This window comes from Archocentrus centrarchus, chromosome 17 (assembly GCF_007364275.1).
Source record: "Archocentrus centrarchus isolate MPI-CPG fArcCen1 chromosome 17, fArcCen1, whole genome shotgun sequence".
NCBI lineage: Eukaryota > Metazoa > Chordata > Actinopteri > Cichliformes > Cichlidae > Archocentrus > Archocentrus centrarchus.
Window position 1 is genome coordinate 14,591,196 of NC_044362.1, and position 25,780 is coordinate 14,616,975.

The following is a 25,780-nucleotide window of genomic DNA, read 5'->3' on the forward strand; positions in this document are numbered from 1 at the left end:
ATCATTTGTTTTTCAACAGGACAATGACCCCAAACACATCTCCAGGCTATGTAAGCGCTATTTGACCAAGAAAGAGGGTGATGGAGTGCTGCGTCAGATGACCTGGCCTCCACAATCACCTGATCTAAACTCAGCCGAGATGGTTTGAGATTAGTTGGACCACAGAGTGAAGGGAAGCAGCTAACAAGTGCTCAGCACCTCTGGGAACTCAGTTCAGGTGATTAGCTCATGAAGCTGATTGAGAGAATGCCAAGAGTGTGCAAAGCTGTAATTAAAGCAAAAGTTGCCTACTTTGAAGAATCTAAAACCCAAGACATATTTTGGTTTGTTTAACACTTTAAAGCTTACTACATGATTCTTTATGTGTTCCATCATAGTCTGGATGACTTCAGTATTCATTTACAATGTAGGAAAGAAATTGAAGAGATGGTGTGTCCAAACCTTTGACTGGTTCTGTACAGCAAATCAAATGTAGAGGGCTGTAAACCTAAAAATTTTCCCACAGTTCATCAGACACATGTATACATTCATCATACAAAATGATGAGCCGTGTTTATTGCCCAATTTATTTGCAATATGATCCTAAAATATGTTCATGTTCTGGTGACTGTAAAATATAACCATAGATTATTAAAAAAATGAACCCTCTGGTTGGTGAATTCACTTCCTGAAGCCTCAAGTTTTGCATTTTGTCTGTCGCCATCATCTTTGGAGCCAGAAGTAGGCATATTTGGAGGAGAGGGTGCTAAGTTATTTGCTAACATGAGCAAACTTGGTCAAACAGAAAGGTAACTGCAAACTAGTATTAAATGTCATGCAGATAAAATACTAGAATTTCACTCCCCAGAACTGGAGGGCAGACTTTTTAGGTTAGCCAATTTGATTAAAAAGGCTGCAGCACAACAAACACTATCGAGAGGACCAGTTCAGAGTGGAGGTCAAGCCTAGAAGATCGCTACCCTCCAAATAAATATGATTTTAAAGCCAATTGAGACCACAACTGTTTTTGTTTGTTTGTGCCAGGCTGTAAACAAATTTATAAAAAATGTTAGATGTTGAGTATGAGGATTTCTTAGCATGCAAGACCACAAGAGGAGGGTTTTATTTTTTGTATTGTAGACTGAGAATAATGAAACTTCACATGAACGTTTTTTTGTTTTCTGACAAAAAATTTGACGTTATTTATTTTTTTGATTTATTTTACCGCACAGCTGTTGCATTTTTAGGAGAAGGCAGAGGAGGTGGTGCACCAGTGAGTGAGCTTATTGTACAATCACATGATTTAATAACTGATTATCTTCATTATCTTCTTCATCTGTTGCAGAACATCGAGCTGAAGGTGGAAGTAGAGAGCTTGAAGCAGGAGCTTCAGGAGAAACAGGACCTTCTGGACAAAGCCCTGTAAGTCCACAAATATTTATCAGAATTAGTTGTTAATGTGCAACTTAATGTGCAATAGTTTGCAAGTGTAAATGGTGGTATCAGAGCAGTTTCTTTCCTTAATTAGACAGATGCAGAACACCTGAAGGATCAAGATCAATAACTATTTATCTGTGTGGAGTTACACTGTAAAAGGGCCTAAACTTTAACATAAGGCTAGAAAAATATATATCAACTGTGCAACTTTATTGAAACACTCTTCAGACATGGTCTGTGTTTAATAATAATATATATATTACATTTCTTCTTCTGTGGTCTTGTAGATTTCGATAAGTTCACTACATTGTGCACCTCTGGGCAGATGCACACGCTGCCACACTACTTGGTTAACTTTCTTTGCTGATGGGCATTCGTAGCACATTTTAACTCATGGAAGTGGTGTGTGTGTGTGTGTGTGTGTGTGTGTGTGTGTGTGTGTGTGTGTTGATAAGTGCTTGTAAGGCTTCATCTCTGGAGTTTGGAGTGTGTTCCTACTAGAGATTAGCTGTAATTCTCTACATAGTCCTGTCTTAACTGTGGTGACACCTCATATGGCTAACAGCTCATATGCCATGCAGCTGCTGGAGATAACACACACACACACACACACACACACACACACACACACACACACACACACACACACACACACACACACACACACACACACACACACACACACACACTCACTCGCACACACATACACATCAGTTAATGCAACTCAAGTTCTTTAACCTTTAAATCTGTGTTCTCCATTCATGACTTCAAGTGTCCAGTCTGTTGTGTGTCCCTGTGAAGTAAAACAAGTAAAAAAGTGAAGCTTGGTATTTTGCTACATGTTGGATATTAATAATTACACTATACTGCTAAAAGTATTCACTCACCCATCCAAATCACTGAATTCAGGTGTTCCAATCACTTCCATGGCCACAGGTGTGTAAAATCAAACAACTATGCATGCAGACTGCTTCTACAAACATTTGTGAAAGAATGAGTCGCTCTCAGGAGCTCAGTGAATTCCAGCATTGTACTGTGAGAGGATGCCACCTGTGCAACAAGTCCAGTCATGAAATGTCTTCACTACTAAATATTCCACAGTCAGCTGTTAGTGGTATTATAACAAAGTGGAAGCAATTGGGAACGACAGCAACTCAGCCATGAATTGGTAGGCCATGTAAAATCACAGAGCATTCAGTGATGTTCAGTGATGTTCCATTTGTCATTCTCCCTAGTTGGTGTGTAACCTTCTTTCTTGTGCATCTTTGCTGATTTGATGAAAGCCCAGTTGGGATAGCTGTATGTTTTAAGGGCGTCCTTTACATGTGTGTGTTCCTTTCGTTTCCCTTCTGTCTTAGAGGGAACATTTTCTGCCTGGTGTTGCAGGGTCCCGATCATCCCAAGTTTGAGCCCCAGAGGGGTGGTGGGAATCAAAGAGTAGGTACTGGTCTGTGTGTGTGTGAGCTTCCGGTAAAGTTCAATGTTGAGGCTTCCATCTTCCTCAATAAGCACCGCACAGTCAGTAACAGTAACAGTAACCTATTATCCCTGGTATCCTCCCTGGTGGATAAATACACAAGGTTTACCACTGATTGTGGTGACCCAAGCCTTCTTTCACACCTTGGTGCATGGGATTATGCACATGAACAACAGTGAGTCACAAACACCCCCAGGGGACACCCCCACTGGGGTTTAATACCTGGGTCTCTCTACCTTCTGGTTTGAGAACTGAAGAAGCCGTTCAGATGAGGTGAAACATCTTCAAGAACCTTAAATAAGTCAGTCGCCCTTTTTTCAAGCTCCAGATACAACTATGATCTGGATGACTGAGAACCTACACTGAATATTTGTTTTCTTACTTATTTACCTCTATTTTTAGGACTTGTGGGAAAATCTGATTTTTACTTTAAAATTTTATCAGAAATATATGAAAATCTTTTTGTGTAAAATGTAGATTCAATTTCTGTGAGCCTGTACTACTTTAATTTAACAGAAGAGAAAGAGAGAACTTGACAGAGATGCTGTTAGGTCATGGTTGTTGACCTTCAAATGTGTACAGTCCATCACTTGTCACTGACACTAATTGTCCTGATGCATTCTGACAGTAAAGTTTATTGAGTTTATTTATAGAGTTTATTTTAATTTATGACTGACTTTGATTCTGCTTTCCTCCTAGCAAACAGTTAAATGCTCCTATATTGTTTTTTGTTTGTTTGTTGTTTTTACATATTCTTATGTCTAGTTGTACAGCATATGTTACAGCACTTTTCTGGTAGTTTAAATAGTTTACATTGTTGACCCACCAAGACTATTAAAGTGTCAGCACAGCCTGAATATCCCCTTGACATAAAGGACACTTGTCCATGAGACAGACACTTAAATTGCTCAGATGGGTTCAGAATATCCCAGTTATCTGAGCTGCCGCATGTGGTGGATAAAGTTAAAAATGTATATAGACAGGTTCCAGAAGAGGACTCATGGCGACAGTGTGGCGTGTGCCATTCTGGGAGCAGGAATTCTGGGATACTGCTGTTGACTCACTAAGTGATATAGAGAGATGCTTACACAGCTGGAATCCAAAGGAGTGAGGGGGGGAAAACTGCATGAAATGCCAAATGTGTTGGCACAGAAACATAAAGGAACAGAATGTGTGTGAGAAAATTTCAGTTTAATGTGTTTCATGCACATTTACCTTCAGCTGGGTGTGTTAGTTAAATAGTTTATCACACACATCTGCAAGTAAGCTATCACATCCATAAAATACAAGCGTCTGGTTAATGGTGGAATTCCAGGTTGGTTATAATAGGGATGAAAACCTGCTTCTGATCCACTGCAGTGCAAACAAGACTTTTTCAGCACTTTGAGACTATGAGATCATCACTTCTATGAAAATATATGACAATAAACGCCTACACCAACATGGGTGAGGGGCTTACTTAATCTCTGCTATTAGCGGAAGAGTGTAAGGAAATCCCATGAGCACTGTAGCAGACAGAAAAGTTATGACATCATATTATGTCTTGGCTCTCACTAATGCTCCATCATGCTCTAAAAACGACACCCTGGACAACATTTAGGTCCGCGTGTAAACTGGTGCTGGGGTTTTAATTCCCTCATTAAATGAGCTGCTAATTCAATTCAAAGATTCAGATTAGATATTTTATTACATGTTGTTGGGTCACCATTAACCTTTATTAAGACAAATTAAAGTTTACAACATGCAAGTACAGCATAAATTGTGTGCTCAACAAAAGAGTCTGTCTTCCTGAGTACTCTGGTTTCCTCCCACATTTCAAAGACTTACATGTTAGGATAACTAGTGGTTCTATATTGTCTGTAGAAATGAATGTGAGCCTGAATGGCTGTCTGTCTTTCCGCGTTAGCGCTGCAGCAGACTGGTGCCTTGGGTGTACCTTGCATTGCAGTATGATAGCTGGGATTGATGATTGTGCTATCTGAGTGATTTTGTAATTAAACTACGACTTCCTTTTTTTTTCTTTAGCACAACAGCAGAGAGCCTGACCAATCACAATGAAGCAGAGCTACAGAGACGATGTCAAGAGAGACAGCAGGAAATCGACCACATGCAGCAGGTGCTTGAGACAAAGATTCAGCTCCTGCAGGAGGTTGGTCCGCTACTGTAATACTGACACTTGGTAATACTGACACACAAGTGCCCGAGCTACCCAAATCTTAACTGCATCTGTGCTCGTGTCTTTCAGGAGGCCCAGCTGGCTCGCAGCGAGGCTGAGCGAATGGCCTCACTGGCTGGATCACACTCCCACGCTTCCCTCCTCTCCTTAGATACTGCAATGGAGGAAATCCCAGAGGATGAGAGGCCTTCAAACATCCTGTCCCCATCCAACACTAACAAAGACAGGTAAGAAATGTACTTGACTGGTTGGTGAACATCAGATGAAACCCATCCTTCTGTGTCACTGACTGTTTCTTTGTCTGCATTCAGGTTGATAGAAGAGCTAACTAAAGAGCTTCACAGTAAGGAGGCCCAGATCACCGAGCTGTGTGGAGAGAAGACGACACTCACACTCAGGGTGGAAGAGCTGGAGGGACAAGTTCAGGAGCTGTCTTCATCTCTGCTGCAGAAGGACAAGGATGTTGAGGTACATATGGTTTAAATTGCACATCAAAAGACCTCAATAGCTCAGTGTTTACAAACTTCTTACTGAAATGTCACCATTATATATTATAATGTTAGAACCCTAAAGTGCAAGTGAAATGTTAAACCTTCTACATATTATATATTATATTAGCCTTCTAATGTTACTGCATTCCTCTGGACCACCATGGCTCCTCTGGCCAGACTGCTGTTCTAGAAAGACACCCCGTAAAGCAGCATATGTTCATTCCTCAGCCTTATTTTAACAGCTATTCACGTAGGTCACAAGAGCTGCTGCATGTACTGCATAATACTTAACAACACAATTATAAGCAGATGTATATGAATAAAAGTGTGACACAAATACAAAATATACAATCAAAGACAAATACAGTCAGTTTTTTATTCACCTTTCTTTTTTCTCTGTATATTCCTGCCCTCCATAAATCTTAAGATTGACAAGAGTTATTAGTTTTTTCTCTACAGTTTAATGAATCCAGTAGGTTTTTAATCTCTTCTTTTACACAGTTCTATCAGGAAGAACTTGGTCAAGAGAGGCTGCGCATCGAACAGGAGATGCAGGTATGTGGATCACTGTAGCTAAAATTTGGGCATTTATTTTTAGCATGTACAGCAGTGTTGGATCATTAGCTTTCAGTTGTTATCTTCTCTTTAAAGTGTCAGAACAGCATCACAGTTCTTGAGTGCAGAATATTTTGACAGACTCTGCCTCCTTATGGACAAGTGACGCATTGCATTGAGCTGAGTATCAGAGATAAAGCATAACACAGTTAAGTCCTTTGTAGGTAACAGGAAATGAACTATAGTATTTAAGAATGGCTCTGCTGAGAATTTTTGTGAGAATTTTGTGATTAGTGCATGTGTGAGTTTGTAGTATAGAATCGCATTTTGCCCAATTTTGTCATTGAAAAAGGTAAAGTAGCAGCAAGAAATCCTTATATCCTTACTAAAAGAGCCAGTTCTTTACTTAAAATCCTCTGAAACCACATTTTTGTGCAATCCAGCCCCGGATGTTATTCTTTTTTTATTTTTATTTTTTCAAACTAGAGCAGTGAATTATAGACATTTAGACACACAGACATTGTTTAGCACATACCTTTAAAGCTAACAGAGTGCTGCAGAAAGCTGCAGTGTGTAGTGCATTGCTTAAGTCTTCTAGTGATACTAAGAGCGATCTTACTGACGGCTTAGCTCATCACAAGAAGTGCCAGAATCTCATTACATTTACAGGCTTCAGCTGCAGTGACACCCTCAAGGACACCCTTCTGTCCTGATGCATAATGAAACTACAAATGGAGAGAGACCATTACTTTGACAGTAATTCACTCTAACCTGAACAGAATCTAGGTGTAGGAAATACTACTCAAGAACATAGCGTCTGTTCAGCCTTATTGCACCTGTGCTGCTTCTTGGCATTTGGCTACAGGCTAAATGTGTCAGCGTACACATTTGTTGTCGGGAGAGTTTTGTTTTCAGGGAGCCTGTGCAGGCATTTTAACTTGTAAATCATTTCTGAATGAAGGATGCAAATGTACTTACCAGGCAGGCTCTCTGTTCAGATTTCAGACTACGCTCATGGGTAAAAGCATGTGTGGGTGAGTGTGCGCCTCAGTTAGTGTGTGGTGAAAAGAGAAAAAAAGCTGAGGCAGCGATGGCAACTGCGCTGTATAGGCAAAGCATTTAGTTACTAAGGGAACTGTGGAATTTGCATATGATCAGCGCTGTGTGTGATATGTAGTATATATGAAAATAAAGAGCCTCAACATGAGCATAATAGTATATTTTTTGGCTAGATGTGGACTGCCATGGTTTAAATGCTGATTTATTTATTTATTTTGGTCATTCATGAGGCTGTTTGACTTTGCAAACTCAGTTGTAGATAACCGTTGTTTTTAGTATAGATACAGTATGTGCATATACTAGAGTATGTATGTACAATTGTGTAACACATGAAAAATGACTATATACCGTATATTATGTGCAGCTTTTGTAGTATTGAATTGGTTTCAGTGAAAGAAAATAAACTGTTCTTGTGTGTTCATCCCACGGCTTCATTTACATTTTATCATGATCACGCAAGAATCAATATAACTGTGTGTGTGTGTGTGTGTGTGTGTGTGTGTGTGTGTGTGCACATTCCCGTGAGGAGCCTTTCATGTGCGTGCGTGCATGCAGGCATCTCCCAGGTTAGCATTTTTAGCAGCTCTGGTTTCAGCCAAGCCGTCGATAGGTCAGATTGACCTTTGAGTGCTCAGAGACCCTCGACACTGATATCAGGTTGTGTTGTTTCAGACAGTCACCCATCATGAGAGCTCGTAATTAGTTCCCCAGACACCACAGACACTTAGCCAGTGAGTGTCTGCAGACAAGGGGAGGCTGGACATGAATATAATCTGAAACCTTGTAACACATTTATTTCCAGGGCAGTTAAATAACATGACATTTTTGTAGTTATGAGCATTATAGTTCTCATTAAATCTGAAAAAAAAAAAAATCTTAAATTGCATCCTTCCCACATGTGGCCCTCTGCAACTAAAACTGGTTTAGAGAAAATGACTCTGGTTCAGTAATTAGTCTTCACAAAATCAGCAAGAAAAGAGTTTGAAGCAGACATCAGTGATGATTTCCAGGATGATTCTCTGTTCTGCTGCAGTAGCGCTGCTTTCAGAGTGAAAAATGGTTTTCACGCTGCATATATTTGTTTGGAAGTCACAGCGGGACCATCTGTTTGTGCACCCTTGGGTAAACAAAAACCGTAGCCACTGCACAGCTGAACTTGCACAGTCAAATGCAGGATAAAGCTCCAGTTGTTTGGTCATTACAGTCAAACCATTGTTGAAATATCAGCACCATGGCAACAGAAAATAATTGTAATAATAGTCTGCTTGGTCTAATGAGAACACTATTTACAGACCAAATCTGCAATGGCAGAAACATTATACTCGCATGATCATGCTTGATAAGCTTGGTAATAACAAGTATAGCTATGGATTTTTTGTCATTATTAATTGGTTTAATTTATTTAATGACAAATGTTCATGGTAACAAATTCTGCAAAGCTATAAATCTGTAAAATAAACGAAAAATAACTAAACAGTGACTAACAATTTAATGCTTTTCAAAATGATATCTGTAAAGCAACTATATTAAGAGTTTATTTTCATATGCAGCATCAGAAATTTTCTACCTCATTGTAGCACAGATCTTTAACCTAATGTGCAGGTGCTTTTTGGTAAATCCGTTCATTGGCTAGGGTGTGCATATTAGAGGGAAATATCTTTTATCTTTACTCTTCAGAGCCTCAGCTTAATGACTTACTAATGAAGGATTAAAGGTCAGGGAGGGGACCCTGGGAAGAATAGACAAAGAACATAAAATTATTCATCTCTGAGGTCTTTTCTGTAGTTTATAATTGCATATAGTGGTCTTGTGGATCCTAAATTATTAATGCAGAAAGAAATGAAAGAAATGCACAATAGCTGTGTGAGTGTGTGAGTGTGTGTGTGTGTGTGTGGGGGGGGGGGGGGGGGGGGGGGGGGGGGTGCGCTGCGTCATTATATTTATTGTCAGCTTGGTAAACATCTGAAGTGATTTGGCTCCGAGCTTGATTGGCTTCCACTTCTAATTTAACAGGAAATTAGATAATAGTACGTTTTATTTTCTGAGATAGGCATTAGTTTAGTATAAATTTGTGCGCTCTTGTTCTTTTTCATACATCTTCAATTAAAACCTGCTTCAAGGGCAAAAGCGTGTGGCTAAACTTTATGGCCATGCGAATACAGCTAATGTTAATTTTATCAAATAAATATAGACTTATTCTCGGAGACATTTAATTTTACAGATTAGCGTCATGCTACTAGGCATTTCACCTGTTCAGTCAGGCGGACGGAGCTTAGTAAACCGGGTAGGAGGAAGAAGCAGACTCCCAGGGGTGCGACGGTCTGTCTTTTTACAAATTAACCCAAAATTTAGTCGATATTATATAGGATTAAATTTAAATATGTGTTTTAAAATGAAAGCGGTTATGTTCTGAATCAGTATCTCAGTGGGTGATGAACTGTGAGCGTCCCTGGATGTCTGCACCGTGCTTCTCCACCCCCGTGTTTTCCCTGAATGGTGCGCTCCGCCGCTGCAGGTCTGGTTCGGGCAGCCACAGCGTTATCTGCCTGGAGGATATCCGACCGGAGTCCGGTACGCGCGTATCTCTCTGTGTAGCTGTCGTTAACAGCTCTGAAATGAATAGACGGTCTTTGTTTTGGACACAGACACCGGCGGAAAAGTCAGCGGATCGTCCTCGGACGCCTGTTACGGCTCTCTGTCCGCGTAAAAGGCAGTAGAGCATTATCGCTCCCCGGTCATGATGAACCTGTCGGCGGCGCCTCCGTGACAGCCGAGTGATGGTGCAGAGGCGCGTGCGGTGCTGTTGGGTAATGCGAAGCAGCGGCTTTTTGCCAGCGGGAGGATAATTTAAAGATAAATACTGGATCTGATTCAAGAGACATAACCTGACCGGTGTGCGCCATTGTGATGCACCTGCCCTTTCATCAGATGAACGTCGATCCTGGATTTCCTTTAATCAGAGTCACAGTATCAACTTGTCTGTTTTTACCTCAAGGAGCACATGTGAAACCATTTTTACGAGCTGGAGAAAGCTCCTTCTTGTCTACCTCAATTAATTTATTATTGAATTTAAAATCATTGTAAAGACTCAAGTGATGAGGAGCATTACACTGTCCTGTTTGTGTTATTGAGATCTGTGCTTACTCTGAAGCTGGACATTGTGCTTTTCTTGCTGTTTATAAAGGAACACAGTCATCGCAAGGATCCATGTATCCTCATTATCCTCATGTTAGAGTTAATAAGATGTTCTGCCACTCCTTGAAAAATATAATACTGTGTAATGTTTGATCTCAAGATGAAGGAGGCGTGTCGTGTTTGTGGAAGGGAGCTCTGTGGTAACCAGCGAAGATGGATTTTCCACCCCGCTGCCAAGCTCAACTTGCATGTGCTGCTGTCTTATGCCGTGGGGCGGGAGCTGACCCGGGATGGCAGAGGAGAGTTTGCCTGCTCCAAGTGTACCTTCATGCTGGACCGCATGTACCGCTTTGACACAGTCATCGCCCGTGTGGAAGCCCTGTCCATCGAGAGGTTGCAGCGGCTCTTGCAGGAGAAACATCGATTGAGGCAGTGTATCAGCGGGCTCTATCGGAAAACAAATTCAGATGAGGGTGCTGTAACATTAAGTGGAAGCAATGAGGAGCCAGGAGATGGGATGGTGGATATTTCAGGGCTAACCCATGCAAAGTATTGCGCCCTGCTCCAGGAGGATCTAGTCTACTCTTTGTATGAGTCCTGGGCAGATGACAGCCTGGACAGCCATCACCACCACCCTCAGTGTCCTGCTGGTCCGGGGTCAGAGGTTACAGTTGCAGGCTCACACCGGTGTGCACCCAGCACTCCCAGGAGGTGCAGGGGATGTTCTTACTGGCGGGTGGCAGACTCTGATTATGAAGCTGTTTGTAAGGTGCCCAGAAAGTTGGCCCGGAGTATTTCTTGTGGGCCATCAACCAGATACTCAGCCAGTGTTGTTGGAGGGAGTGTGACTGGAGGTGGTGTGTGTGGAGAAGGAGAGAGGAAAAATTTGGAAGATTCAGAAGAAGTCCCCTCCTCTCAGACTCTAGTCCCTGGATCTCAGGACCCCTCGAGGACATCAGACAGTGATCGCACTCTGGCTGGGCGAGCTAGCTCAAGCCCCTCTGTAGCATCCCTAGAGGCAACTGAGGAATATCTTCAACCTGGAGCCATAGCAGATGGACCTCTGAGCTCCCCAGTGGATGCAATAGACGATCAGATATCTGATTCCCTCTCTGAGGAGCACATGGGAGCTCCACATGGACGAGCTTCTCCTAGGCACAGCCTTTCTCTGGCCCTCTCTTTGCTTCAAAGCTGTGCTGTCTTCCGGCCAGTCCAGGGCAGAAAAGGGAGCAAGCTACCAGTCTTACTCCAACGAAGCTCCAGTAATGGGGGCACAAAGCTGTGCTTCACTGATGCTGTTATGGAAATGCCTTATGGAAGCCCAAATGGAGAGAGAGACAATCACATACCAACACCTGAGCTGGAGACCCCTCTGATCAGGGTGGATGCTGGAGTCAATCACAGTCTGAACTTGGAAGACCTGGAGGAGTTAATGGAAGATTTGTACAAAGAGTATCCTCCTCCACCTCCCCACCAGGTATAAAACCTTGATCAGTTTTATACCTGGTTTGATGTTGGTGAAAAGAAGTATTTCACAACTGCAGAATGACGGCACTCAGTTCAGTAGTGAAATTAGCCTTTGATGAGCAAACCTGCAGCATCTGCAGTACCTTGACTGAACCGGCCAAACAGGCTTTGATGTTTGACAGCACAGCCTGCCCACAAAACCATTCTCACCACATTTATTTTAACTATCCACATAATTCAGCTACCCACAGCCTCTCCAGTTAGCTTTCACCCAGAAGGATGTGAGCTTCAGTAGCGTGTGTGCATGTTTAGTTGTGTGGAAACACTATACACAAGCAGTCGGGTGTGGGTAGCATGGCCTAATTACCTAGTCTGTGTGCGTGAGTGTGCACACACAAACTAATAACAAAGCAAAGTGTGACATAGTGTATTTTAATATCAATATCTTAATATGTTGGACCAACCTTTAATTTGTTATTGCTTAATCTAGTGTTTATGATAAAGCTGATCATTTACAGTGATGATGCATGAACACAGCCTTTAGACAAATGAGTTTTTCCAGCCTCGTAGAACAAGATTTTCTGCTCTAGTATGTAAGGAAAAATGTGTGTGGATGTGGGTTTTTTCCCCCTTACTGTGAGTATGTGATCTCTGAGCAGGGACTGCTCAGTGAATTAGGTTAGATATGGGGAGACGTTAAGACAAAGTGACTCCACTACTGCCCTATTTTTACTCAGAGCCCTTGAGGCAAAGTGATCCACGCAATGTCAGACCACCCTGTCAGCTCAACCTTGGCTGGCTACTAAAGTCACACTATTTAATGATATACCACCAATATATCTTATTCTGAAAAAAATAATCTTTACCTCACAGCATTTATTAATTTAACTCTGGAGCACACTGTGCAAACGGGACACACATAAGGATATTCTTCCCATAGTGAAAGTTGAAATCATTTATATGTTGGTTATGTGTGTGTAGAACAGGAGCATGGAGCACTTTGGGTTGATCCACTCATGCATGCAGATGCTCATAAACCACTCGAGTAGCTCTTTCCTTGTCACAGCACACGCATGAATGAGCAGAGTTTATATATCTTGTACACAAAAAGTATTATGTAATGCACTATGGTGGCTATGTAGTCTATTTTTTATGAATTTGAGAAAAAAAATGTTCTCTACGAATAATTCAGCTGCTGGATATTATGAATTGTTTTTGTAAGATTAAACTCTCACATCTTAACCTCATTTATTTTTGCAGAATCTTGTTGAAGAGCAGCAGAGCCAGCTGAACCGGTATGAGTGTGCGGCCGGTCAGTGTGTCAGCGAGCTGCAGAAGGCCCAGCTCCAGGTCCAATCCCTGCAGGCTAAGATCCAGGAGAGCGAGGCCAACAATATGGTGATGCACTTTATAACACATTATAACAGCTGTTTATGTTCTTTTATTGTGCATCAGAGGACTGATGGCAGCCTAACCTAACCTAACCTGTCTGACTACATCTGTAGAAGCTGCAGGAGAAGCTGAATGAGATGGAGTGTGAGCTGCGTTCGCTTCGCCAGGCCGCTCAGAGTCAGGAAAGAACCATTCAGGGCCTCACTGAGTCTCTCAGCACCAAAGACAGTGAGGTGTGTTTGTTCGTACCTAAACAAGGATCTGTATGACATGATTTCTGAACCTGTTGTAAATTTGCTGATGCCCGTAATTTGTTTTGCTCTAAGGCCCAGGAGCTGTACCAGCTGATTGAAGGGCAAAACACCACACTTTGTAAGCTGCAGGAAATAGCCCATCGCAGCCGGCTTGCTCAGTGCAAGGTGAGACCTAATGTATATGTAGTGATGGGAACTCTGACCCAGAATCTTTTTTTTTTTTTAAATCAAAGATGTAAACGTTTTTCTTAGCTTGTAGACATGTTGTCTTTTTGACCTTGGTCTGTGGTTGTGTCTTTCTTCAGGCTCCAGCGGGAGTGAGTGAACCCTTGGCGTTCGCTCAGCTGCAGGGTGAGCTGGTCGGGGTGCAGAGCTCCCTCTTCTCTCTTGGACTGGAGCTGGAGGCCAGCCAGAGGAGTCTGAGACAGAGCCAGAGGCAAGCAGATGACCTGATGAAGTTCAAGGAGAGATTAAACTCAGATCTTCAGGAGGCACTGCAGCACAGAGAGGTCACCGAAAAACACAATCAGGTCAGTCTGGTTGTCACTATGTGAGTAAACCAAACGTGAAAGAAGACTTGAAGTGTTTGAGGCAGCATGTGTAACATGCTACTCTACTGCAGGATCTGCGCTGCGCCATTCACAAACTTCGCTCTGAGCTTCAGGCTAAAGAAGCTGCTTTAAAGGAGAGCGAAGCAGAGAAACACACTCTGACGCAGGAGAAAGAGAGGAGCATCGCACAGCTCAAACACTCTCTGCAGGACAAGGAGCAACAGTTGCAGGTGACACGCACAGTCTCACACATGTTGCATACTTAATACACACACACACAGATTTCTGATCCTGTCTAAAAATATTTATATCTGTAGGAGTACTCAGAGATGGTGGAGTCAACAGAAAGCTCCAAACCAAATCCAAGAGATGCCCTGCTGGAGAAACTGAGGGAGCGCATTAAAGAAAGAGACAGAGCTCTGGAGGTGAAACACAAACACATGCATTCACAGCAGGGATTGGCAACTCATGGCACATACTGAAAACAACTCTTTTCAGCCACTGTTACATTAGTGTCATATATACCGTGTGACTCATGGGACTGAGAAAACTGCTGTGCATTCAGTGCTGGGACAATGGAAAGGCCTTAAGTCACAAAAGAGTATCAGTCAGGAATCAGTGCAACACAGCAATACAAACACCTCACAAACTGAAAGGTCACCATGCAGTAATATTTTACCACTATTACAGTAAGAAAAAAAAAAGTGGGATTTGTTGTCTGTCATAACTGTGTAGCAGTGGAAAAGAAGAGCTTACTTTCAAAGAAACAATGAAAAGCACGTGTTAAATCTCATACTCTGATGAGAAGAAGAAATAATACATGTCTCAGATTTATATGCAGTATACAATACAAAGAACATGATGAAGGTTGAGGGTGCTTTTGAAGTGATGCGTCCTCCCTCGTTGCTGCCTGCAGCAATCCATCGATGACAAGTTCCGCTGCGTGGAGGCGCGTGAGAGCCAAGTGAGGAGGCTGCAGCTGGCCCTCAGAGAGAAGGAACGAGACCTGGAGAGACTCCGCTGCATTCTGTCCAACAATGAGGAGACCATCACGGTACGCTCATTACACACAGTATAATATCAGAACTGCCACAACACCAGAAAATGCATTTTATGCACATTAAAGCTGAGATTTTAAAAGAAATCAGAACCCATTTGGCTGCTGTATTGCAGATAGTTATAGGTTGATGTACCTTATTAGACATTAGACATGCAGTATATAAGGGTACATTTCTATATTTTTTGGTGATCATTACCATTAGAGTCTTGACGGTTTGGTGCGAAGTAAAGAGCTGGAGCTGGAGCAGGCAGCAGAGGCCTACAGGAACCTCCAGTGGCTGAAGCAGCAGAGCGAAGAGAAGGAGCGAAACTCTCTGAGAGAGAAAGATGCCATCATAACCCAACTACAAGCAGCACTACAGACACGCAGCCAGGAGACACAGGTAACACACACTTTACAGCAGGCTTCTATTTCTGTGGCTCCAAGTTGTTTGCTTTGTAAATATTCAAAGCTTTGAAAATCATCCCATGTGGACAAACCTGTCTTACTAGTTTCCTATTAATTGCTCTGTTTGTTGTTTTGAACGTGTGCAGGATCTCACAGCCGCCCTTGTGGCCAGAGTTCAGGCCGGCCCCACTGAGATTGTGGAGGAGTTGAAGGCTCGGCTAGCTCTGAAAGAGAAACTCTTCCAGGAGCTGTTGTCGGACCGCGGCCGCCAGTCTAAGGAACACCAAGCGCAGATCCAGGATCTGCTCAGCACTCTCAGCTCCAAAGACCAGTATCTGCAGGTAGGCTGCGTCTCTTGTATGATATTGAACTGCGTCTGGCAGATTGTACATTGGGGCCCAACGAAAAGACAATTCAGGAAGATAAAATGTAACTCTTTCTCTCTCAGGACTACTCCTACAGGCTTTCCTTAGTGATCAGTGAGCGGACTGGCCAGCTCCAGGAGCTTCGCAGACAGCTGTCAGAAAGAGAGCAGGAACTGCACGAACTGAGATGGGACAAGGAAAGAGAGACAGGAGGAGAGACAGAGCATCTACGGAGTCTGCTCAAAGAGAAGGAGGCATTTATCAAGGTACCTGCTCCTTCATTTTCCCTTGGCTACATAACCTTTACACCTGGTCTTCACTGGCTACTTTATCACTCCATCAGGAGCTGATGAAGGCCCAGGAAGAGGCCATGCAGCCGTTTTCAAAGGAGAGTGAGGTAGAGATCAAGGCTCTGAAGGAAGACATGCAGCTGGTGCTGAAGAAAGAGGCAGAGGCTCAGGTTTGTGTGAGGACCTTGAGATTATGCACAAAAACTCCTTGTTTTTTATGTTACAAGTTACATCTTTGGTCCTTTCCTTGCAGAAGGAAATCTCTGCTTTGCGTTTATCTTTGGTTCACCAGCAGTTGGAAGGAGATGCCACAAAAGACAGCAGTGAGCACAAAGTATGATTTTGATTCATTCAGTTAGACGATATTTAGATATTTGTGTTCCTTAAGAAATAACCACTTTACGTAAATGTCTCTCCTTCTTAACCCTCCCTGCCACTGTGACTCAGCATGTGCTGGAGCAGCTAGTATCAGAGTACAATAAGCTGAATGACGCCCTGAAGGCAGAGAAGAGGTTATACCAAAATCTCACGCACATTCACAAGAGTGACAGGTGGGGAAATTCTATGCAGGTTTTGTGACAGTCTGGATTCCTGGGAAAAAAAAAAAAAAAAAACATTTCCCCAAAAAAACATATTTGGTTCTCCTCTTTTTGATGTTGCAGCAGCCCGGAGAAGATCCAAGCCCTCCACACTGAGCTGGATTCGGTTCAGGCGCTCCGCGGACAACTGGAGGAGGTCCTGGCCAGGACCCGTAACATGGCCCTGCTGCTGGACAGGGCAGCTAAAAGGCAGCCTGACTTTGGAGGTGGGAACGGGCAGGGTCCAGCCTCCAAGGCTGCAAGCACCATTGTCACTAACGCTACCTGATGCTCTGTCTGACCACAGCACTACTCAGTGACACTGGCACTCTTAATGTGAGATGGAGCTGTCTGTAACCACTGATGGTCAGGTTTATGAAAAAATGTGTTCCTTAAATAAGAGAAAATTATATTTAAAAAAACCAAAAAGCCAGAATCTGACCCTCAGTATGCTGGCAGCTTTGTCCAGATGGCACAAACACTCCTCACAGCAACAGATCCCTGTTCAGATGAACCCTAATGAAATGAAGTGGAAATTTGCAGCTTGGAGTTTAAATTTATTAATATATTTTGTGGGCGTGGTGTGAATCTCTTTTTATATTGTTTTTGAGATTTGCCTGCATATTGCTTTGTAGTTCGATTGTTCTCTATTGCCATTTCTGTGTACTGTCTTTCACCGGTGTCACTCTTCCAGCCTTACTGTCACAGTGAAGTCACGTCTTGTGGAGAAATTCGAGCTCATGCCTTACAGTGAAACGTCTCACCATCCATCATTTGTTTTACATCATCTGTTTGTCAGCAGGATGTGCACACTTAGCGAAGGCCCAAGAAACAAATCCAAAAAAAGATGGCCTTTCCTTTTAGTTCTGTGTTGGACCCGAAGCTCTAATAGATATGCATGATAGAATAGGTCGTCAGTCGTATTAGATATAAGCTGGTAGATGCTTTATGTTATGGTAATTTGATATGATATGCATCATTTTAGCACTTCTGCTCATAGATTCAGCTTTGTACAGAGACTGGATAATCTGCAGTCTAGACAGTGCTCTCTATTAACCGCTGGAGATGTGAATACCAGAAATAAACTTTGCACATGAAATATTTATATGAGGAAGAGGACATTTTCTAGGGATTTGTGCCCCGATCGTTTCATTTAGCCTCACAGATGGAATCGCTGTCAACGCTTCTTTATTCTTTTTTTTTTTTTTGTATTTTAAATGCATCAAAAATAAACATGTGCTGGCTTTCTGTCAAAAGCACTCGTGGTATGGATTTCTCTTTATTGTGTTTAATTAGGAAATCTGAAATCCTCCCCTTTTACTTGACATACCTTCCTTCTTTACCCATAGAGCAACCCACAGTATGTTTTATCTCTGAACCTTTACCCAAAGCAGATATATTATTTACCTGTCCTCCTCAGCCACCCAGCTCTGCCCTTTTTTTATGTCCTAATGTGTGATTTTTAAAACCATATGAACACACATGCTAAAACTCATGTACAAATACAAAAGCATCAAATAAGAGCGTCTGCTATTAAAACAAATCCAGTCCAAATTAATTATCCGTCATGTCCTTTCTCCCTCATGCATGATAGTGTGGCATGGTTTTCATGTTTGCATGGCTGTCCTGCTGTAATGAGATATTCATAAACACAAAGCCTGTGTCCCCTGTCTCTGTATCCTCACTATATAGTCAGTTTAAATAAAAAGACACAAACCAAACTGAATATACAGCTTCAAGAAGTGCCTCTTCCAACACATTCCTCATACAGGGTGACATTACGCAGTGTCACAGTGTGTAAACAGGGTGCCATGTTACGCCACTTAAGTCTGCAGAGCACATTGCTTAATAAGTATTGGCTCAACAGTTTTGCTCCATGAGTTGCCCTCTCACTAACAGCATGAAGACATTTAGGGCGGTAACTTTCCTGCTTCTTTAAAAGTGGAGACATTCTGATAATTGAGTCCTGTTAAACTTGCTCTGATTATGAAATAATCTTTAGTATGTCCCCACAATGCAGTGAGCAGCTCTAGATACAAACCCACATGTGAGTCACATATAGCACTGCTCTGTGTGTGTGTGTGTGTGTGTGTGTGTGTGTGTATGCGTGTGTGTGCGGAGGCCTATTATGTAAAACAGTTTCCCTTTGAAATTCTTTTCAGTCACTTTCCTGAATTGTTGCTTCCTCCAAACCAACATCCACATACATGTTCCGGGTCTCTGTGTGAGTGTGTGTGCTGTATTAGAAGCACAGAACAGACGAGGACAAGCAGTTCACAATCACTACCAACTCCTAATGCGTATTAATTACCCAGGATCAGTTACAGTTGTATCAGTTTTAGGTGTTTAATCTCACTCTTATGAATGCAAACACACACATACTGGGTGCACCGTTTTTTTTTGGCTGGCTTGCAACTTATGACATAACATTTCCCTTAAGTCCCATGACTTCCAAAGTGGTGATTCAGTGCAGAGAGAGGACTGTGGAAAGAATGGGAAAGAGAGTGGAAGCCGGGGAGGGAGAGGCTTAAAACCTACAGGACTTAGAAGAAAAACAGTGGATTAAGATTTAAAGAAAAGAACTAAAACACGTGGATACTACCCCTAAATGGTTATTTTGTTTCCAGAGCTCAGCACAGAGGAGGAAGAGGAGGAGGGAGATGATGAAGATGGCAGCAGTGAGGAGTTTACAGACAGCATAGAGGAGGATGACGATAACGTGAATGCCAGAAGTTTGACCTCCAGTCAGGTAACATGCTTTTACTAACATCTCAATGTGAAATTCCTTTACTTTTTTTTAATTAATTTGACTATTAAGAGCATCTTATATAATTATATAAGACTTAGATAGTGAGAGCTGTCTTTTTTTCTGACTTTATAGGCTTCTGCTAAGGCTCGTGGACCTGAGTGTGTTAGCAGAGGGCTGGTGAGGGGGGTACTGTCCCAGAGAGCTGATGTAAAGCAGCTAGATGAAGCAAAGAAAACACTCGAGTTTGAGCTTGAAGAAATAAAGGCACAGCTGGAGAGGGATGGATACACCTCTGTAGCTCAGATGAGGTGTGTATTATGTTTTGAACGACTTATTGTTTGCCTGATGATATTATGTTCAGTGGCACTGTTATGCTTATTTGTCCTTCTGTTCATCTTTTGGTAGGAGTGCCCTGCAGAGGCTGCAGCAGGAGAACCAGGCCCTGAAAGAAAACCAGGTACGAGCTGGAGTGGTGGGGCTGGGGGCAAAAACAAAGAGTCTGAGCCCAGAGGAAGAACAGGAAGAAGAGGAGGAGGAGGAAGAAGAAGAAGAGGAGGAGGAGGAGGATACTGAGGAAGAAGATGAACAGAAACCATCTCCGGTTCCGGCAGGGAAACGAGGTCCTCCATGTGTTAGCCTGAGCAACGAGCCGGGGAAGAGGCACTGCGTGAGGCCGCGCTCTCTGAACCTGGGCATGCTGACGTCCCACCATCTCACACACCAACCTGAAGCGGTAGCACATTATGCAATCATTATATGGTCACTTTTATTGTTTTATTTCCCCTCTAATCTGACAAAATATTAGAGAATAAAATGACCAGACAATTTAATACACAGTAACAGAAAAAAAGTACTCAGATCATTGAAAGCAGCAAAACCGTTTAGATGGGAAAATACTATGTTCCCATAATTAAATTGCTAATTAAATTGGCAAGAAAGTTAGTTTGATACTGTTTATAACTGTCAGTAATCACTGTACCACTGTACTAAATAGTTTTTTTATGTTTACATATAAAACTAGCTCTTAGAAAAGAATCAGAACTGGTCAGTTAATGTCCTGTTACATGTGATTAAAAAGCACTCAGTACAAGAGCTGGTGTGTGATTAAATAATTAATTGATGCACCTGTGAAAATTACACGTCAGTGTTGCTTAGACGCTTTGCTTTTGCAGGAGACCGGGGCTGCTGGTGACAGCTCTCAGGTCAGAGTGCTCTGGCAGGATAAAGAGGATGGCCTCCGTGAACAGGCGTCTCGTCTGCACTCTGATCTGGCTCTAAGCCAGCAGGAGAACAGAGAGCTGCAGGAGAGGCTGATGGTGTCTGAGGCCACCGTCCAAGCTCAGGCTGAACAGCTAAAGGAGTACAGAGATCTGCTCAGTGAGTCACTAAGAAGAGCATGTATAAAGGAAGGCTGGCATGATTTAGATAAATACACTTAAACGTATTCAGATCTTTAATTGAATATGCATTATTTAGTATACAGGACTGAAGTAAGTTCTGTCTCATGTCTATGCAGCAGAGACTTCTGTTCAGCAGGCCAATAAGCAGGTGCAGGTGGATCTTCAGGATCTGGGTTATGAAACTTGTGGCCGCAGCGAGAATGAAGCAGAGAGAGAAGACACCAGCAGCCCAGGTGATGAACAAAGATCAGATTTATCTTAGACCAAAACAGAGGATATTCTTTACAATAACCTCATTAATCATGTTTCATCTCTCCTCCTTTCAGAGTTTGATGACCTAGAGATGTGCACATCACTGTCCCATCAGGACTGTGAGGGTGGTGGCTGGTATGCTGGAAGCTGCAGCAGTAACAGAGGTGCTTATGAAATGAGGGATGAGTCTGCTTCTCTTCAGAATCTTGTCCAGGATCTCCGCTCACAGCTGACCCGCTGTCACAAAGTGATCCGCGGACTGCAGCTCCGTGTCCGGTCTTTGTCTGCCACCAGTGACTACGCCTCCAGCTTGGAGCGCACCCCCCGTAAGGTACTGACACTCGAAAAAGTTTTGTCTTTTAGGCTTATTTAATGCTAATTAAAAAACCAAACTGTTCTAGAGGTTTTTTTGGCACTTTATCTTCACCTTTTAGGTAAACTGGGCACTTGAGAGATCACCAGCCCCGAGTGGTGTGGATGAGGATGAAGGTTGGATGTCTGATACCCAAGGGACTCGGCCAGGGTCCAAACCCAGCAGGGAGCTGCAAGAACTGATGGCACGAGTTGCATCACTGGAGGCTCAGTTGAAGACCAGCAGACTGGAGGGCAAAGGCCAAGCAGAAGAAGGGAAATGTGCCACCTGGCCTGGGTGAGTTGGCAGAGATAAAGTGGCAGTGTTTCTTTTTATCCAGAATCAGTGGATGGATGCACATGAGAGTGGTTAGATAATTTCAGTGAATTTCAGCAAACATCTCTCTTCTGGCTGCTGTTTTTCTTCCTCGCTGTACAGGAAGTATAACTCGCTGATCCAGGCACAAGCTCGTGAGCTGTCCCACCTGAGGCAACGGATGAGAGAAGGGCAAGGAGTCTGCCACATCCTGACCCAACACCTGGGAGATACCACCAAGGTGCTGCAAACACACTCCTTAATCCAGGGATGTTTTATTTTCTACATTTTATTGACATGGAGAGACAATAAAATCTGAGTGAAGTTTCCTAGTTAAGATTCTCATAGTTGTGTTAATTCTCAACAACTTTCAGGCTTTTGAGGAGCTCCTGCGGGCCAACGATATTGATTACTACATGGGTCAGAGCTTCAGAGAGCAGCTGGCACAGAGCACCGCCCTGGCACAAAGAGTGGTCACCAAGATTAGCGGACGTAAGGAACATTTTCTAATCCAAATTCACAGCAAGTCATTGCATTTTTTTTTTTTTTTTTACTATTTCACATTATTGTTTTCCTCTTCAACTCAAATTCTAGTTTCCAATTTATTTGAATTCTCAGTGCTCCATCTTTCCTTTTTTTCTGACTATAGGAGAACACGCAGAGAGCCATGACGACAAGACAGGCCATGAGTTGCTTGCCTTACGGTAAGTGAACTTGTTTATGTCCACGTGTGTGTGTGTGTGTGTGTGTGTGTGTGTGTGTGTGTGTGTGTGTGTGTGTGTGCGTGTGTGTGTGTGTGTGTGTGGGGAACAAGTTAAGGTAAGCCAGAAACCAAGCTGCAACTTCTGGGGCTCAAAAATGAGGCCAGCAGGGTTTCTTGAATGATTTCTTGAGGCTGATTCCAAACGCATGTCAGTCCCTATAGACTGACATGGACCATGTCAGCCTATAGGGACTGACATGGACCATGTCAGCCTATAGGGACTGACATGGACCATGTCAGTCCCTATAGACTGACATGGTCCATGTCAGTCCCTATAGGCTGACATGGTCCATGTCAGCCTATAGGGACTGACATGGACCATAGCTGAAGCAGAAATAAGCATGTTTACAGCTTGGTACAAGAAACTGTTTTGGTCTATTTTTTTTGCATTTATGACAACTGTACATGAAGTAAATTTGAAGTGAATTTAAATTGTAGTTAAATTGTATTCATTCTTAACGTTATGCATTATTTTTGGTGTTACTGCTTTGAATGACCAGTGCTGAAAGTCTCTTAGGCTTCCCTTTGGTTTATTTTTCTGTCACTGAACTAACCTCTCGACTTAGCTCTCCATTCATCCAGTCCAATTACAGTCGCTGTGTAAAATGTAAATAAAAACAGAATGCAGTGATTTGTAAATCTCATAAATCCATATTTTATTCACAATAGAACATAGAAAACATATCAAATGTTTAAAATGAGACATTTTACTATTTCACGAAAATAGCTCAATTTGAATTTGATGGCAGCCCCTCCTCTCAAAAAGTGGCAACAAAAACCTGGGAAAGTACTGTAAGTAATTTCACATCAACAGTACATGGCAGCTTTTACTGTTTAAAGTATTTAATGAAATGTAATGGACGTGTTGGTAGTGCAATGGTATATCTATACAGGTGATGATACAAATGCATGATCTCAGACCTGCACATGACTATTTTAGCTGCTTGTAGCAGTATACAGATGATAAATAAGGGGACAGACCCACAGCTAAGTTCAGCTACATTTAAATCTTCTTCATTATTCACCTATAAAACCTACCACCAAGATCATGTTCTATATGTATAAAAATGTGAATTGCATGCACTATATAGGCTACTAGATGGACAAACTGTAAATATATCTCACCCTTTTACTGTCACCTGCAGTATTATGATCTGCTGAACTTATTAGCTCACTTTGCAGAGCACTGACTCTGTCCTCGTGATTAGGTTGCTCCGTCATGTGACACGCTGTGGTGCACGAGGAGCTGTCCACATTGCTGCTTATGTTGGAGAGAAGACAGAAGGTTGCTGTTAATCCACACGCGCACCACCATGCAGATCGTTTAAGTTACTTTAGTTGAACAGACAGCTTGCAGGTGTCCACCCAGACAGGCTTAAGATGCTCAGTGTTACTATATCCTTCAGAGGTGGTAGTTTCTGTTGGATTTAAACTAAGTCACTTATTTGTGGATTTCTGTTGTACTAACAAGAACCAGTCATCTTCTATTCATCTGCTCTTCCTTCTATTGTGATCTGTGCCAAGAAATGGAGAACTCTGTTTATGGGTTTTCTGTGCGTACATGCATCCAAAACCTTGACAAAGAAGCAAACAATGTACAAGGGTTTACTTAGATTCAAGGAGGAACGAGCAAGAATTTCATCATCACTCAAGAGTTTGGATGCTAATTATTACAAAACTGTACATGAATGTTTAATAGCATAAAATGAAAGTAATTACGTTTTATGGCCAAAAGGTCAGCGTTCTGTTTCACTGCGATATCATGATGTTTTCTTTGATTTTCATCCTTCTGTGCATGAGCAGGTTGAGTAAGGAGTTGCAGCAGAAAGATAAAATCATTGAATCGCTCCACACGAAGCTGCGCCAGCATCCTGAGACCCCATCCAGCTGCCACGCCCTCTCCGAGACTACTGACCAATCGGATAGGACCTCCTTGGTGTCTGATGAGTACCAAACCAATGAAGACTTGGAGCTGTGCTCTGATTTGGACACCAGGGAATATCAGGAGGACCACCGGCTCCGGCAACCAGGACACGGATCAGACCCAGAAGGTATTGTGGATGCTTAATCTTCCTTTCTGTGAAATCCATCTTTCTATCATTTCACCTTCCATTCCCCTCTTTTAGTCCGTTCCTCTATCCCTCCTCCTCTTCGTGGCCTTCTCAAGACTTCGAGCAGCTGTCCCAACATGCTTTGCTCGGCCACTGTGGGTTTGACCAGAGGTAGGGCACTCACAGATGGTTGTGACTTGCAAAGATCAGATTTTCTTTTTACATCTCTCCCCTAGTATGTGTCACTTCCTTTCATTCTCCTCCAGCCCTTTTCAGGGAGCCTGTCTTCTCCTCCCTCTCTGTCCTCTCTGGCCCTGACGGCTGGGGTCATGAAGTCACTTCTGACCCCCGGCCCAGGGCCCTATCTGTGATGGCTGTTCGCCCAGAGCTGGACACGCTGTACAAACAGATGAATGAGCAGAACAGGGGTGAGGGGCCAAAGAGAGTGTGCCATGTGTGGGAAAATACTCAAAACTTGTCTGAAATTACAATCTCACTGTTGGCTCATCTCTTCCCGTTTGTGTGTGTGTGTGTGTGTGTGTGTGTGTGTGTGTGTGTGTGTGTGTGTGTGTGTGTGTGTGTGTGTGTGTGTGTGTGTGTGTGTGTGTGTGTGTGTGTGTGTGTGTCTCTCTCTCTACAGGCTATCCAGCTCCTCATGACAAGGTTCTTTTCACCCTTTCGCCTGGTGCCCACAACCAGCATGACCTGTCAAGCTACAGCCAGCTATCCCATCATGCCTTTCAACCATACCAGCTGGGTGGCATCCCTGAAGGCCACCTAATGAAGTCTGACTCAGGTTTAATGAAAGGAGGGCCTTTGTGGGACATGGAAAACTTGGTCGGAAGTTATTCTGGATCCTCTGCATGCCAACCAGGAAGCAACCAAGCAGGTGAGACTCTGTACAAATGCAGTGATTTTTTTTAGGATATTTATGTAGCTTAAGAATAAAAATACGAGCTTTTTTTTTAATGAACTGTGCATAGTGAAATGAGTCAAATGATTAATACAATATTATTATTATATTATTTATTTATAGGGGTAAATTTGATAGAGGAGCACCTGCAAGAGGTGAGGTGTCTCCGCCAGCGCCTGGAGGAGTCCATTAGGACTAATGAGAGGCTCCGACAACAGCTTGAACAAAAACTGCCCACCACTGGGCGTGATGGAGGTAATGTAGCTTTCCACACCTGAGTAACAACAAACACTGGCACTTCTTTGTCTCTAAGAAATTACACAATATTTATT

The 25,780-nt window shown here is 42.7% G+C and overlaps 1 protein-coding gene across 4 annotated transcripts in view; it reads left to right on the top strand.

Moving 5' to 3' along the window:
• LOC115795334 (myomegalin) overlaps nucleotides 1-25,780 on the top strand; it is a 48,766-nt gene that overhangs the window by 14,697 nt on the left and 8,289 nt on the right. For 2 of the 4 annotated variants that reach the window (XM_030751170.1, XM_030751171.1), the window contains exons 1-30: nucleotides 9,711-11,786; nucleotides 13,037-13,174; nucleotides 13,282-13,401; nucleotides 13,495-13,587; nucleotides 13,728-13,952; nucleotides 14,045-14,203; nucleotides 14,291-14,398; nucleotides 14,890-15,027; nucleotides 15,236-15,415; nucleotides 15,567-15,761; nucleotides 15,869-16,051; nucleotides 16,129-16,245; nucleotides 16,329-16,409; nucleotides 16,523-16,626; nucleotides 16,738-16,880; nucleotides 19,281-19,402; nucleotides 19,535-19,710; nucleotides 19,808-20,135; nucleotides 20,575-20,779; nucleotides 20,919-21,035; nucleotides 21,129-21,385; nucleotides 21,489-21,703; nucleotides 21,845-21,962; nucleotides 22,096-22,213; nucleotides 22,371-22,425; nucleotides 24,288-24,535; nucleotides 24,611-24,706; nucleotides 24,802-24,963; nucleotides 25,176-25,424; nucleotides 25,572-25,703. In XM_030751170.1, the coding sequence (XP_030607030.1) occupies nucleotides 10,455-11,786; nucleotides 13,037-13,174; nucleotides 13,282-13,401; nucleotides 13,495-13,587; nucleotides 13,728-13,952; nucleotides 14,045-14,203; nucleotides 14,291-14,398; nucleotides 14,890-15,027; nucleotides 15,236-15,415; nucleotides 15,567-15,761; nucleotides 15,869-16,051; nucleotides 16,129-16,245; nucleotides 16,329-16,409; nucleotides 16,523-16,626; nucleotides 16,738-16,880; nucleotides 19,281-19,402; nucleotides 19,535-19,710; nucleotides 19,808-20,135; nucleotides 20,575-20,779; nucleotides 20,919-21,035; nucleotides 21,129-21,385; nucleotides 21,489-21,703; nucleotides 21,845-21,962; nucleotides 22,096-22,213; nucleotides 22,371-22,425; nucleotides 24,288-24,535; nucleotides 24,611-24,706; nucleotides 24,802-24,963; nucleotides 25,176-25,424; nucleotides 25,572-25,703 (5,914 nt within the window). In that variant the 5' untranslated portion in view covers nucleotides 9,711-10,454. Of the gene's footprint in view, nucleotides 1-1,324; nucleotides 1,402-4,918; nucleotides 5,043-5,138; nucleotides 5,297-5,380; nucleotides 5,538-6,061; nucleotides 6,116-9,710; nucleotides 11,787-13,036; nucleotides 13,175-13,281; nucleotides 13,402-13,494; nucleotides 13,588-13,727; nucleotides 13,953-14,044; nucleotides 14,204-14,290; nucleotides 14,399-14,889; nucleotides 15,028-15,235; nucleotides 15,416-15,566; nucleotides 15,762-15,868; nucleotides 16,052-16,128; nucleotides 16,246-16,328; nucleotides 16,410-16,522; nucleotides 16,627-16,737; nucleotides 16,881-19,280; nucleotides 19,403-19,534; nucleotides 19,711-19,807; nucleotides 20,136-20,574; nucleotides 20,780-20,918; nucleotides 21,036-21,128; nucleotides 21,386-21,488; nucleotides 21,704-21,844; nucleotides 21,963-22,095; nucleotides 22,214-22,370; nucleotides 22,426-24,287; nucleotides 24,536-24,610; nucleotides 24,707-24,801; nucleotides 24,964-25,175; nucleotides 25,425-25,571; nucleotides 25,704-25,780 lie in introns of those variants that run through there. The other 2 variants (XM_030751172.1, XM_030751173.1) reach the window with 2 other exon arrangements.